The sequence below is a fragment of the Bufo bufo genome, chromosome 5 (genome assembly GCF_905171765.1).
Source record: "Bufo bufo chromosome 5, aBufBuf1.1, whole genome shotgun sequence".
NCBI classification, from domain to species: Eukaryota; Metazoa; Chordata; class Amphibia; order Anura; family Bufonidae; genus Bufo; species Bufo bufo.
This window is the reverse complement of record NC_053393.1, coordinates 368920983-368935963: the sequence shown is the minus strand read 5'-3', so window position 1 is coordinate 368935963 and position 14981 is coordinate 368920983. Positions and strand designations below refer to the sequence as shown.

The window sequence follows — 14981 nt, the reverse complement described above, 5'->3', positions numbered from 1 at the left end:
TTTATACCAGAGTGTCAGCAATGTGCTGACACTCTGGTATACCCACTGGCCACCAATGAAATTTCAAGAGGAGGCGGGCAGGGGATCGCTATCTCGCCTGCTGCACCGCCCGCAACCCCCCCCCCTGCACCACCCGCCGCCATAAAATCACTCAGGGGTGCAGGGGGGGTGAAAATCTACATTTTTGGCATTTTAAAGTTTCTGATCCCCGCGTCTGCAGAATGCGCAGCAAACCGCAGGTCTGAATTGACCTGCGGTTTGCGGCGATCGCGAACGCCCCCTGGCGTTGTGACAGGATGCCGGCTGAATGATTTCCTAAGTCCTTAAGGGGTTAATTCTTGTGAGACATGTAAAGGGTTAATAATGTTTGTAAAATCAGCTACTATACAATAACTTGAGAGGGTGTAGTTTCTAAAATGGGGTCATTTATGGGTGGTTTGTACTACGTAAGCCCAACAGTGACTTCAAAACTCAAATGGTCCTTAAAAATGTTTTTAAAAATTTGCTTCTAAAAATCTTAGCCTTCTAACGTCCTAAAATATAATGACATCCACAAAATGATGTATAGATAAAGTAGACAGATGGTGAATGTTAATTAATAACTATTTTATGAGGTATCACTGTCTTAAAAACACAAATTGAAGTCTAGAAAATAGTAAATTTTTCCAAATTTTTGATATTTTTTGTATAAATAAACATAATGACTCAAATTAAAGAGGACCTTTCATCTGTTTTACTTATAGTATTCTATGTACAATTTTCGAAAGGGGACCCTATCTGGGTATAGGTACAATGACTACAAATAATTTTGCTCACAAATCAGTTTTAACAGTGTTAATTAAAGGCTATATTTTATTGAGATATAAGTATCTGGGTCAAGTTTGGTATTTAGCCATTTGGCTTTTTTGTATGGATGTACTTAAAGGAGCTAAATACCTGTACTTGCGGGGTACTCCCGGCTGATGCTGCTACCCATTTTTTTCTTTTAAACATCGCACCTACGCCCCGCCTGAAGTTTTTGTGCTCAGTATGTAAATACGCCAGGGCTTCTCAATGGGCGTCTCCTTCTCCCTGGCTGTGCCGCGATCCAATCACATCGGAGAGCTTCACAGCCAGGGAGGAAAAGCACATTTTAAGGGGGAAAAGGCAAAAAATACTGTATATTAGATCTGCAACTTTTCCCTGCTCATGCCAGGTCTAAGAAAGTGGGAGCGGCATGGGTGGGGAAGGTACAACTTGGAACCGAACCAGAGTTCGGGAAATGTTTTTTTTTACAGTAAAATTAGTCTATGAAGTTAATACGCGAAGTCACGCGAGACTTCGCAAAGTATTAACTTCTGCTCATCTGAGCCAATACATTCCAATACATTCTAGCACTGTATCCCCTATTTAAAAGTAACAGAAAAGGGACACATTAGCATATTTTAAAAGTAGAGACCCCCTTTTAACTCCAGAATGCTTAACCTCCTAAGTGAAGGGAGCACAGCAGTGCAGTGCATGCATGGCCACCTTCCATTCACAGCTATGGGAGTTCCCAAAAAAATAGCCGAGCGATGGCTCCTCTATTTCAGTCAGTCCCACAGCAGTGAATGGAGAGGGGGGTGCACATGCGCGATGTGCTTTCCACTCACGTTATGGGATTTCTGAAATTAGCTGAGCACACTTGCTTGGTTGTTTTTGGAACTCCCACAGCAGTGAATTAAGAGCATGCCACATATGCGTTGCCTGCCATCCTTCACTTTAAGGGCCCTATTTGACATTGATGGCATATCCCAGCAATATAATAAGAAGAGAACTTCAGCAGTTGATGAATAGTTTAATAGATGAATAGTTTATTTGAAGTGCGGCTTTAGCATACAGTAACGTTTCGGCCGGGTATGGCCTTTATCAAACTGCTGTCGCTATGTAGAAGATGGAGATGTGTAGTAGAAAAGGCTGCGCTCAGTGGGTAATGTTGACGTGCAGTTGCACGAACAGGTAGATGCACGAACTGCACACCAACATTACCCACTGAGCGCAGCCTTTTCTACTACACATCTCCATCTTCTACATAGCGGCAGCAGTTTGATAAAGGCCATACCCGGCCGAAACGTTACTGTATGCTAAAGCCGCACTTCAAATAAACTATTCATCTATTTTGCAACACAACTGCTGGAGTTCTCTTCTTTATTATACGAGGGGTGGGAACCCGACTCCAAGCGTGTACTGGCAGAGTGCCACAAAGTTCTACACCATAATATATCCTAGCAATATGCCATCAATGTCAGGCATGGGAGTACCCCTTTAAGACACCCATACACATTAGTGTATTGTCAACCAAACCCTTAGGCTGAGTTCACATCAGCGGTCAGCCTTTCCGTTCTCCTGCTCAGTTATAGGAGCAGGAGAACGGAAAGGACGGATTCGGCACATAACTGAGCCGAATGGAGCCTACGGACCCCATAGACTATAATAGGGTCCGTTAGGTTTCTGCTCAGACGAAGATTTTTGCCATAGCAGCGTGCACCTGCGCTCTGGGAGGTGCTGACTAACCCCCTTTTTTTTGTAATGGAGCAGGAGAACGGAAAGGCTGAACGCTGATGTGACCTCAGCCTAATATGTATGTATGGGCTACCAACTCTCCCCCAAGAAATGATGTTGGGGAGAGAAGGAGTGGGCAAAAATATTTCCGCCTCATTCCTTTGGTCTCCCGAGTGATCAGCATAGACCAGAAGTGTCCGGCAGCAGCTTTCTCCCCATTACCTATTAAAACACACACATACATTTGACTGAGCCGAACATGCATGTGTATGAGGGAGTTGTGAGTGAATTGGGAGAGATAACTGCCAGACGATTGTTTGTCCGACAGCTACTGAATGTGTATATACTGAATGCCTTTAGGATTTGTATATACTTCCCATGCAGACTATCAGCATTGTGCAATCTAAGCTCACTCCAACTGCTTTCTTTGTGACTGACTGCCACCTTTTCAATATAATTAATAAGAGGACAAAAAGTAGATACCGGAACCGCTTCACTGGCGCTGCTGGGCAAGATGTCACAGACGAGATGCGTAGTATAAAGTAGTTTTAAAACTACTTTACACTACGCATCTCGTCTGTGACATCTTGCCCAGCAGCGCCAGTGAAGCAGTTCCGGTATCTACTTTTTGTCCTCTTATTGATCCTATGACGGCACTTATCCAGAAGTGCAGTTAGTAACCAAGGCTGCAGCCAGGCTATTTTCCCGGATGCTGGTCGGGACATTTCACCAGCAAGGCCCTCTAAGCTGTTGTGACTTCATCACAACACTTTCTGGTAAGCGCAATTTTATTATCTCACTACTTGTGACTGTACCACACATGAGCCGCTGCCTCCTCTCTCCCCTTTCTCTATTTGCACCTTTTCAATATAGTTCTATTCATCTTTCACAGTTTTCCAACTGTTCTATACTGATGGTCTATACTCAGGATAGATCATCAGTATCTGATCAGTGGGGTCTGACACCCAGGACCCCCACCGATCAGCTTTTTGAGGAGAAGGGCCACAGCCTTCTTGCAGCTTACCCTAGGCCAGTGACGTCATGTTCATCAGTCATGTGGCCTAGGCGCAGTACAGTCCCATTCAAGTATGCACAGTCACTATGCAATGTACAGCGCTGTGCATGGTAAGCTGTGAGGAGACCGAAGCGCCAAGGTCTCCTCAATCAGTTGATTATCGGGGGTTCCAGGTCATTGGACTTCCCCCTGATCAGATACTGCTGACCTATCCTGAGGATAACTCATTAATATAAAAGACTACAAATATACAAATAAACAAAGATAGCATAGATTCTCATATGTGGCTCAAAAACAAGTCCAAATAAGTCCTTGTGGAACGGACCAGATACTGAACACAAGTAAAACAATAAAGCCTGGACCTGGAGCAGATTTCTTTGATTAAGGACTCATGCACATGAACATAATTTTCTTTGTTTACATTACGTTTTTTACTGGTCTGTATGCAGAACCATTCTCTTCAATGGAGCTTGAAAAAACCCCAGAAATGACTCCACGTGCGTTCCGTGTCCGTATGTCCATTGCGCAAAAAAGAAAAGAAAAAAAGAAAATAATAGAGCATGTCCTATTCTTGTCAGTTTTGCAGACAAGGGCAGGCATTGTTACAATGGATCTACAAGAAGAAAAAACAGATGCAACACGGACATCACACAGATGTCATCCGTTTTTTTGCAGATCCGCAAAATACATACGGTCGTGTGCATGAGCCCTAAATAGCACAGTAGATTTCTCAGCAGCTAAAAAGGAAGATTCTGGCAAAGTCCAGATCTGTCAGCTTGGTGCTGTTAGATGTTCCCAGTAAGGGTACTTTCACACTTGTAGCAGACATTTGTCAGACGGATCCGGATGCGTCTGACAAATGCATTGCAATACCGGATCAGTCTCTCCGGTGTCACACGGAAAAACGGATCTGGTATAAAAATTTTTTTTGCATTTTTAAAGGTCTGCGCAAAGCCAAATCCGTTTTGCCGGAACACTAATACACTTCAATGTAAATGAATGCCCGGCATTGCAGCAAGTGTTCAGTATTTTTGGCCGGAGATAAAACTGCAGCGTATTTTCTCCGTCCAAAAAACATTAAAGGGACTGAACTGATGCATCCTGAACGGAATGCATTGGGATAAAACTGATCAGTTTTTTTCCGGTATTGAGCTCCTGTGACGGAACTCAATATCGGAAAACAAAAACGCTAGTGTGAAAGTACCCTAAGTCGGATTGTAGCCAAGGCAATCGGCTATTAGGTGCAGGTGTGTCCCTCTTTCTTTTTCCAAGATAACAGGCCGAACTGGATGGACAAATGTCTTTTTTCGGTCTATGTACTAAGTTACTATGTTAAGCTACAGATCAGTCGCAGATGCTGCAGTTACATATCGCTGTGGCTGTTCCTTTGCTTCATAGAATCTGGGAGTTTACTGCACGGAACTGGAAAACAAACAAGCGCACCCTGGGTGGGATCCCTATGGGTTTTAAGATGTTTTATATGCATAACCACAAGATTTTAATCCGCAAGTATAATTTTAAGCGTGTTGAATAAACTACATCGGATCCCACCCAGGGTGCGCTTGTTTGTTTTGCAGTCCATGAAGCAAAGGAACAGGCACGGCGATGTGTAACTGCAGTGTCTGCGACTGAACCAGCTTGGAGAAAGAAAGACGCTCCTGCACTTAATAGCCAACTGCCTTGGCTACAATCTGGCTTACTGGAAACATCTCACAGTGCCACACGGACTGATCTGGTGAAATCTGGACTTTGCCAGAATCTTTCTTTTTAATTGCTGACAAACCTACAGTGCTATTTAATCATAGAAAACTTCTCCAGGTCTATGCATTAATGTTTTAATTGTGACCAATATAAAAGAGATGGAAACCCCCTTTAAATTGCTAAACTAAAGACACAGATCTTGTAATTCAGTTTGTTGTATAATGTTATGTTTCTGTAGGTGTGTATCTATAGTAAGTAGGGTAAATTCCTACCTCTTGGGATACTGGGAGGCTCTGCATCACAATCGAGTTGTAAAGATGCCATCCTCTGAACAAACGGATCAGGCTTAGGGTACGATTCCTAAAAATTGTAAATAAACTTTAGTGAATTCATCAAGATTGCAGTACTGAATATTTTATAGCCAACATACTGTAGCACTGTAGTGCTACAAAGTGCATAATAAAAACCTTAAGGCACTGACATTTTTGTAAATAATTTGTTACATCTTTTCACGGGACAACACTGAAGATGCAAAGAAAAAGGGGGCCAGTTAGCACATCCCAATGCGCAGGTGCACGTGGCCATGGCTGGAAACACAAAGACAAAAAAAATAAAAATACAAAAGATAATAAAAAAAACTGTTGCATTTTTTTTTTTGTCTTTGTACAACACTGAAGATATGACACTTTGATACAATGTAAAGTAGTCAGTGTACAGCTTGTATAACAGTGTAACTTTGGTGTGCCCTCAAAATAACTCAACACACAGCCATTAAAGGGGTTCTCCGGTAATTAAGAAAATGAAAATACTTAAATATATTACTTTATAATAAATATATTCTCAAATACCTTTCATTATTTATAATTGCTCGTTTTGTCTGGGGAGCAATCAGGAGAAACAAAATGGCTGCCGTCCCATTAGTTCACGCAAAGCCTGTCCTGATCACACATGAGGACAAGTTACTTTACAACACTGAGGTAAAGAGCTGCCTCATCCTCCTCCTCTGTTGTCAGGGATTATGATCCTGAATACAGATAAGAACTTTAGCTGAATCTCTGGGGAATTTAGTTCATGAGGAGACATGAAGTACAGAGAGGACAGACAGGACAGGCTGTGGTAATGGAGACTAAACAAGAGCTGCTGCTCATTAGCCACACCTCACCCTCCTCTTATGTCTCCTCATCATCTCCATTCCCACAGAGATTCACCTGTGTTCAGGATCGCGATTCCTGACAAGCAGAGCAGAGAGAAGGATGAGGAAGCACTATGGCTTATTGTGGTAAAGTAACTTGTCCTCCTGTGTGATTAGGACAGGATTTGTTTGTACTAATAGGACGGCAGCCATTTTATTTCCCCTGATGATTGCTCCCTAGACAAAACAAGCCATTATTACTAATGAAAGGTAAAAAAAATAAAAAGAATCTGATTTTTGGGATTTAAACTGATTATTGAAACTTTTTATTTAAAAATCAGAATTTTTTTTATATAAAATGCTTTTTGAGGAAAATATATTACCATCCAAATGGTTATTCCATCATGAAATAAAGATTAGTATTTTAATGATGTAGAATAAGGCTGTATATGTTTAATTTTTTTGGTAAATAAATTCCATTAATCCATTCACAATGTCATGCGCTTCCAGAGGTTTCTGTAAGATTATTGGGCAGTTTCTCTGCATAGAAGATATTATCACAGATGCTTGGTTTACTTTTGCAGTTCTCAAAACTGAATTTGACTCAGCAGAGATCACATGCCTCCTCTTCACAGCAAAAATTTTATAACATGAACAGAGTTGAGAAAAAGACCTTAATCCTAACTTCTACAAACCTATGAATACAGAATCAACCTAATCAAACTAATATGAAAAGTTGCATATTATAAGTTATACCGTTGCGGGAAAATGTGCGGGTGCGTTGCGGGAACACCCGCGATTTTTCCGCACGAGTGCAAAACATTGTAATGCGTTTTGCACTCGCGTGAGAAAAATCGCGCGTGTTTGGTACCCAAACCCGAACTTCTTCACAGAAGTTTGGGCTTGGGATCGGTGTTCTGTAGATTGAATAATTTTCCCTTATAACATGGTTATAAGGTAAAATAATAGCATTCTGAATATAGAATGCATAGTAAACTAGTGCTGGAGGGGTTAAAAATAATTTTTAAAAAAATATATATATATTTAACTCACCTTAATCCACTTGCTGGCGCTGCCGGCATCTCGTCTGTCTCCTTCTGTGCTGAACAGGACCTGTGGTGAGCATTCATTCCAGGACCTTTGATGACGTCACCATGGTAAAAGATCATGTGACGTACCATGTGATGACCGGAGTGACGTCAAAGGTCCTGTAACTGTACTTAATGCTCACCACAGGTCCTATTCAACAAAGGAGACAGAAGGAGATGCTGGGCTACGCGATCAGATGGACTAAGGTGAGTTACATTTTATTTATTTTTTTTAACCCCTCCAGCGCTGTTTTACTATGCATTCTGTATTCAGAATGCTATTATTTTCCCTTATAACCATGTTATAAGGGAAAATAATAATGATCGGGTCTCCATCCCGATCGTCTCCTAGCAACCGTGCGTGAAAATCGCTTGCGGATGCTTGCGATTTTCAAGCAACCCCATTCACTTCTATGGGGCCTGCGTTGCGTGATAAACGCACAAAGAGGAGCATGCTGCGATTTTCACGCAACGCACAAGTGATGCGTGAAAATCACCGCTCATGTGAACAGCCCCATAGAAATGAATGGGTCAGTATTCAGTGCGGGTGCAATGCGTTCACCTCCCGCATCGCATCCGCGCAGAATACTCGCTCGTGTGAAAGGGGCCTTAGTCTTTATGTAGAAAACTATGATTTAAATCAAGCCTTACTGACTAGTTATTTAAATCAAATCCACCCTGTAAAATAATATTTAAGTATTTACATTTTCTTAATTCCTGGAGAGCCCCTGTAATGTCTACAAAGTAAGTACACCCCTAAGTGAAAATGGCCAAATTGTGCCCAATTAACCATTTTCCCTCCCAGTGTCATGTGACTCGTTAGTGTTACAAGGTCTCAGGTGTGAATGGGGAGCAGGTGTGCTAAATTTGGTGTTATCGCTCTCGCACTCTCTCATACTGGTCACTGGAAGTTCAACATGGCACCTCATGGCAAAGAACTCTCTGAGGATCTGAATTTTTTTGTTGTTGTTGCTCTACATAAAGATGATCTAGGCTATGTGTGTCGGACCATATGCTCCTCTAATAGCCCATACGGCCCTGTAATTGCCCATACGGCGCAGGTAGGTTAGCGTTAGGTCCCGTGCCACCATGAGAGACCTTGACTAGGTGCGCGGGCTCCAGTATGTTCTTGATATAAGAATATATTGGCGAAAGTCTCATTTTTAATATCAGAGTGAGGGTTTAGCCATATATTGTCATTTGCATTTACCATTGTAGTGCACCAAATTTTTGTTTTACATAATCAATCACATCCACACATTTAGCAATCCTGTGTAGGATGTTCTTGTGACACATGTGGTCCGTTGCAGGCATCCTCCATTGTATGCATTTTTGCTGGGGATTGCTGCTAGCAACGGATCACATGGGCAGGATCTGCTCCTCCAGTTATAAATGCGCAACAGCATTTGGGGTTTTGAGCATTTCTCTGTCTCTTGAGACCACTTTGCTTTGTCAGTTAGTTTAACCATGTCCTGTGGTGGCAACCAGGTGAGGAGTACAAAGACAAGTGTGTCTTACCTACAGTCAAGCATGGAGGTGGAAGTGTCATGGTTTGGGGCTGCATAAGTATTCCCCCTTTAACCCCTACACAAGGATATTGACTTCACCGAAGCGAAGCAAGCAGGCCGGTACCTCCTGGAGTAGTTGGTTGCTAACCCATGAGATCAGAGACACCAGTGCTAAACACCAAGGACTCGTATTCTGAATACAGACCAAAGTCAGGGCAGGCCGAGTACTTACATATTGCAAATAGCAATACCAATGTCAGGGCAGGCAGAGTATGTGCATAATCCAGGCCACAGTTCCAAGATGGGGGCATGCTGCAAGGATCAGAATTGGTACGCAGACAAGGTACTGTACGTGTATATTCAGACAAGAGATCACCTTTGCTGGTTAATAAAGAAAACCTCAAAGCTTAGGCGAGGAGGTGGATGCACAGCCCAGCAAAATAGGGAAGCTTATGAGCACCTTAATCAGCAGCTGGACAGGGAGTTTACTGAGCACTAATTTCAATACACACAGGAGAGTGGAGAGATGCCTACTCATGCTCGGGACTGCAGGACAGAGACTAAAACAGGCATAAATGTTGACGAAAGACAATGCCAGCCAGAAGCTGGCATAGTTCCATTTGCCAGCCGCAAGGTCTGCAATAGACATGCCTAATTTACGACGAGGTGCATACCATGACATAAATTTGAAGAATCTTATGGCAGCACAAGGTGAAAACGAAGACCAGCCTAAAACAGCCGATCTTAGCAAATGTGTTCCATTGAATGTTGAAGCCAGCTCTGTCCTTTGAATTCACAGGGAAAAAAAAATCTGCACACTGGTTTACAGCTAAATGCGAATAGCAGCTTTAGGCCTCATCCTAACAATTGCCAGCGGATTGCAAATGGACCCATTCATTTCTATGAGGCCACAAAAAATGTAGATAGTATAGATAGTACACTGTGTGTTCTCTGCATCAGTATGTCTATACTGTGGTCCCACAAAAAAATAAATATATATAAAAAATATAGAACACGTCCTATACATGTCCATTTTGAAGGATAGGACATTTCCATAGAAAGGACAAATAGAATGACAGCATGCACATAGCCGGTATCCATGTTTTGCGGATCCGCTGTTTGTGGACTGCAAAACACATGGTAGAGTGAATGGGGCCTTAAATTCAGACTAAAAAAGTGATTTTGGGAGAGTGCAAGTGTTTTTTAATACAAAGTGTGTTTTGTGTTACATGTGTGATTTGAGCTTAAAGAGGACCTTTCACTGCTTTGGTCATGTCTCTATTCTTATGGCTCTAGGTTGTGCCGTTCCTTTATTATTTCTACCAGAAGTTATGAATACATTGCTATTAGCTTTCAGTAAGGGTACAGAGAGATGGTAACAAGATAGGGGGGGGGGGGGGGGGGGGGGGGTGTACCTGCACAGACTCACTCTAACCAATCAGTTCTGTCATTTTCATACTGTGCAGGTACACACCCCCAACTGGTTCCTCCCCTCTGTACCCTTACTGAAGGCTAAAGGCAATTCATAACTTCTAGAAGAAATAATACAGAAATGGCACAACATAGAGCCATAAGAATACAGTTGCAAGAAAAAGTATGTGAACTCTTTGGAATGATATGGATTTCTGCACAAATTGGTCATAAAATGTGATCTGATTTTCATCTAAGTCACAACAATAGACAATCACAGTCTGCTTAAACTAATTACACACAAAGAATAAAATGTTGCCATGTTTTTATTGAACACACCATGTAAACATTCACAGTGCAAGTGGAAAAAGTATGTGAACCCTTGAATTTAATAACTGGTTGAACCTCCTTTGGCAGCAATAACTTCAACTAAACGTTTCCTGTAGTTGCAGATCAGAAGTGCACAACGGTCAGGACTAATTCTTGACCATTCCTCTTTACAGAACTGTTTCAGTTCAGCAATATTCTTGGGATGTCTGGTGTGAATCGCTTTCTTGAGGTCATGCCACAGCATCTCAATCGGGTTGAGGTCAGGACTCTGACTGGGCCACTCCAGAAGGTGTATTTTCCTCTGTTTAAGCCATTCTGTTGTTCATTTACTTCTATGCTTTGGGTCGTTGTCTTGTTGCAACACCCATCTTCTGTTGAGCTTCAGCTGGAGGATAGATGGCCTTAAGTTCTCCTGCAAAATGTCTTGATAAACTTGGGAATTGATTTTTCCTTTGATGATAGCAATCCGTCCAGGCCCTGACGTAGCAAAGCAGCCCCAAACCATGACGCCCCCACCACCATACTTCACAGTTGGGATGAGGTTTTGATGTTGGTGTGCTGTACCTCTTTTTCTCCACACATAGTGTTGTGTCTTTCTTCCAAACAAATCAACTTTGGTTTCATCTGTCCACAGAATATTTTGCCAGTACTGCTTTGGAACATCCAGGTGCTCTTGTGCAAACTGTAAATGTGCAGCAATGTTTTCTTTGGACAGCAGTGCCTTCCTCTGTGGTATCCTCCCATGAAATCCATTCTTGTTTAGTGTTTTACGTATCGTAGATTCGCTAACAGGGATGTTAGCATATGCCAGAGACTTTTGTAAGTCTTTAGCTGACACTCTAAGATTCTTCTGCACCTCATTGAGCAGTCTGCGCTGTGCTCTTGCAGTCATCTTTACAGGATGGCCACTCCTAGGGAGAGTAGCAGCACTGCTGAACTTTCTCTATTTATAGACAATTTGTCTTACCGTGGACTGATGAACAGCAAGGCTTTTGGAGATACTTTTATAACCCTTTCCAGCTTTATGCAAGTCAACAATTCTTAATCGTAGGTCTTCTGAGAGCTCTTTTGTGCGAGGCATCATTCACATCAGGCAATGCTTCTTGTGAAAAGCAAACCCAGAACTGGTGTGTGTTTTATATAGGGCAGGGCAGCTGTAACCAACACCTCCAATCTCATCTCATTGATTGGACTCCAGTTGTCTGACACCTCACTCCAATTAGCTCTTGGAGATGTCATTAGTCTAGGGGTTCACATACTTTTTCCACCTGCACTGTGAATGTTTACATGGTGTGTTCAATAAAAACATGGTAACATTTAATTCTTTGTGTGTTATTAGTTTAAGCAGACTGTGATTGTCTATTGTTGTGAGTTAGATGAAGATCAGATCACATTTTACGACCAATTTGTGCAGAAATCCATATCATTCCAAAGGGTTCACGTACTTTTTCTTGCAACTGTAGATGCTCTAGAATTGGTATTACATGGGGAATGCATGTAGCTATTAAAACAGGCATGTCGACTTCCGGTTCCGGCGCCGCCATGTGAAGTCGCTTGGAAGTGAAGCTCCCCAGCTACCCACCACAGATCGTTACAAACTGCCCGTGCGTCCTTCTTTCTGCAGTAGGGAGGAAGATCATAGGGTGCGATCACTCTGCATGGATCGCTACCTTGTGAACATGGGCAAAAAACTGAAGAGCAGAGTGATTTCGTCGCCACTGCAGCAGGAAGAGACATCTAACATCATGGCGCCGACCCCGGACGCAGCGGAGATGGTCGGGACCCAATCCCAGACTGGGCAACTAACAGAGGGGAATGAGGAACGGAATGCTGCGCCGGTCTCCCTGATAAAATATCTCGACTACAAAGCACTCGCAGTGGAGGTAGCTACTCATCTAGCACCAGACCTGCGGGAAACTCTAGCCACTTCGGTCACTCATGTGATGCAACAGTTACAAGACACCGTACAACAGCATGATGCCAGACTTGATGTGGCCGAGTCCAGAATTCAAGTGATGGAGGACACCGCAGAATCGATCCTGCACAAGCTACATAAAGTTCTCACAGAGAATAAAAGATTGGGCGAGAAGGTGGAAGATTTAGAAAACCGCTCCAGACGCAACAACCTGAGGCTGGTGGGGCTACAAGAGTCGATTCCGGTGGGAGACCTAATGGCTATATGTGAAAGTGAACTGCCCGGCATCCTGGGAATTTCGCGCCATTGCAAGGTGGAACGCGCACACAGAGTGGGCCCGAACAACCGCAGCGACGATAGTCAGCCCACCAGACCTAGACAGGTCATCATGCGGTACCTGGACTATTCCGATAAGGAACTCATCCTCAGAGCGTATAAAGCACGCAAAGGCCCTATTATATTGAGAGGGGCAAAAATTCTGTTTGGGGATTATTCTGCGGAGGTCTCTAGGAGGCGGAAATCTTTTTCCCCGATTTGCACCCAGTTACACAACAAGAACATCAGATTTGCTCTGATTTACCCGGCTTCTTTGCGAATTTACCGCCCAGATGGCTCCTCCACGCTATATCATTCACCTGATGAGGCGTCCAGCTCCCTGGAAAGAAATGCGTCATCTCCTCGGGGACTGCAGAGATCGCCGCGACATCGTGACCGAGACGGGAGGTCTAGTGAACTAACAGATGAACCGCCGATTCAGGGACCATATGAACGTTCACATACAGGCCGAGCCGGTTCAAGCCAACAGCGCGAGATAAGATGAGCTTGCGTCTAACTTCTACATTACATTCTATCATACAGATCCAAGATAAAGTGTGGACTGAAAGGCGCCATTACCGGTATGTTTGTTTGGGGGATCAGCCTTCTATATGAATGAAACCGGGGGCGATTTCGCTCTTACGGGGATGACCAAATACCATTTAATCCCTGGGGCCCGGTTTCTATGTTTGTGGAGGGTGGATGCACCATACCAATATATCTGGTTGTCATATCATGAATAAGATTTACTTATTTGACGATTTACCTGAGGCCAGGTAGATGTATTGTATTATATAGAGTCATGAGGGAACTTGAACTGCATAGTGGTATAACTGACAGGCTGTGGGATCGGCCTCTTGAAACGGGGGAAGCTGGGAGTGATTTCGCTAAGGCCCGGTTCTCTCGAATTCGGGGGGCAGATCTTTCATAGCAGTAGGGCACTTCAGCAATATAGCAGTATGGTGATGCAATATCTTAGTCTTACGACAACATGTCATATAACCTAATTGCCATGATAATTTGCCTGACTTGGTAAACTAGCTGTAATCAATGTTTTGCTGGGTAGATTGATGGAAATATGTCTATATGTACAGGGTGGTTTGGGGAGTGGAACGATCATACTATATTAATGCTATGGTCGCTCGCTTGCACATGGGGAAAAAAGTAAAGGCTCAAAAAAACTGAAAATGCCCTTTAGGGTAATTTCTAGGGCCTAGAGCCCTTAAGGTTAATACTTGTTATGTTGTTTTTTGTTATTGGTTTTTGGGGGGATTTTGGGTAAAGCTGCTTGCTCTTGATAAATGGATGTCTATCTCTTCCCGCTTCAGTATGTAACTTAACGCTCGGTGGAGACCTCCATGAGAATAGTCTCCTGGAACGTTAAGGGGCTGCGCTCCCCTCAAAAGCGTAATAAGATACTTAGACACCTGAAAAATCTCCGAGCAGATATAGCCCTTTTGCAGGAGTCCCATCTGGTAGAGGAGGATTATGACAGAATGAAGAAGGCATGGGTGGGAACTGTGCTGGGTTCTGCAGCGGTCAACCGCAAAGCGGGGGTCTTAATACTAGTACACAAAAATTTGTCCTCTGTTGTATTAGATCGGTTGTGTGATGATGAGGGGAGATGGTGCATGGCAAGAATTTCGCTGGGAGCGGATGAACTTACGATTTATAACGTTTATGCTCCTAATGGAGACAATAGGCCTTTCCTGTCTGATTTGGCTGGGGTCATTATCAAAGATGCATCTACCAAAAAAGTGGTGGGCGGAGACCTCAACGCTGTATACTCCTTGAAAGAAAATAGGAAATCCTCAAAGATATCCAGGGAAAAGTTATCCATAATGGAAGGAGCTTTGGTAAACTTTGTGGAGGATACGGCGTTGATAGACTCCTGGCGGCTCTTGAATCCTGATAGTAGGGAATTTACTTTCTACTCTAATCCCCATGACTCGTGGTCACGAATCGACTACCTTCTTACCTCAGGTAATCTATCTGGTAGAATTACAGGAACCAAGATACATGACTTAATCATATCTGATCATGCCCC

At 43.1% G+C, this 14981-nt stretch overlaps 1 protein-coding gene across 4 annotated transcripts in view; it reads right to left on the bottom strand.

Moving 5' to 3' along the window:
- Positions 1-14981, bottom strand: part of RIPK1 (receptor interacting serine/threonine kinase 1) — a 165258-nt gene that overhangs the window by 28480 nt on the left and 121797 nt on the right. For all 4 annotated transcript variants that reach the window (XM_040431969.1, XM_040431971.1, XM_040431970.1 and 1 more), the window contains exon 8: positions 5509-5596. In XM_040431969.1, the coding sequence (XP_040287903.1) occupies positions 5509-5596 (88 nt within the window). The remainder of the gene's footprint in view (positions 1-5508; positions 5597-14981) is intronic.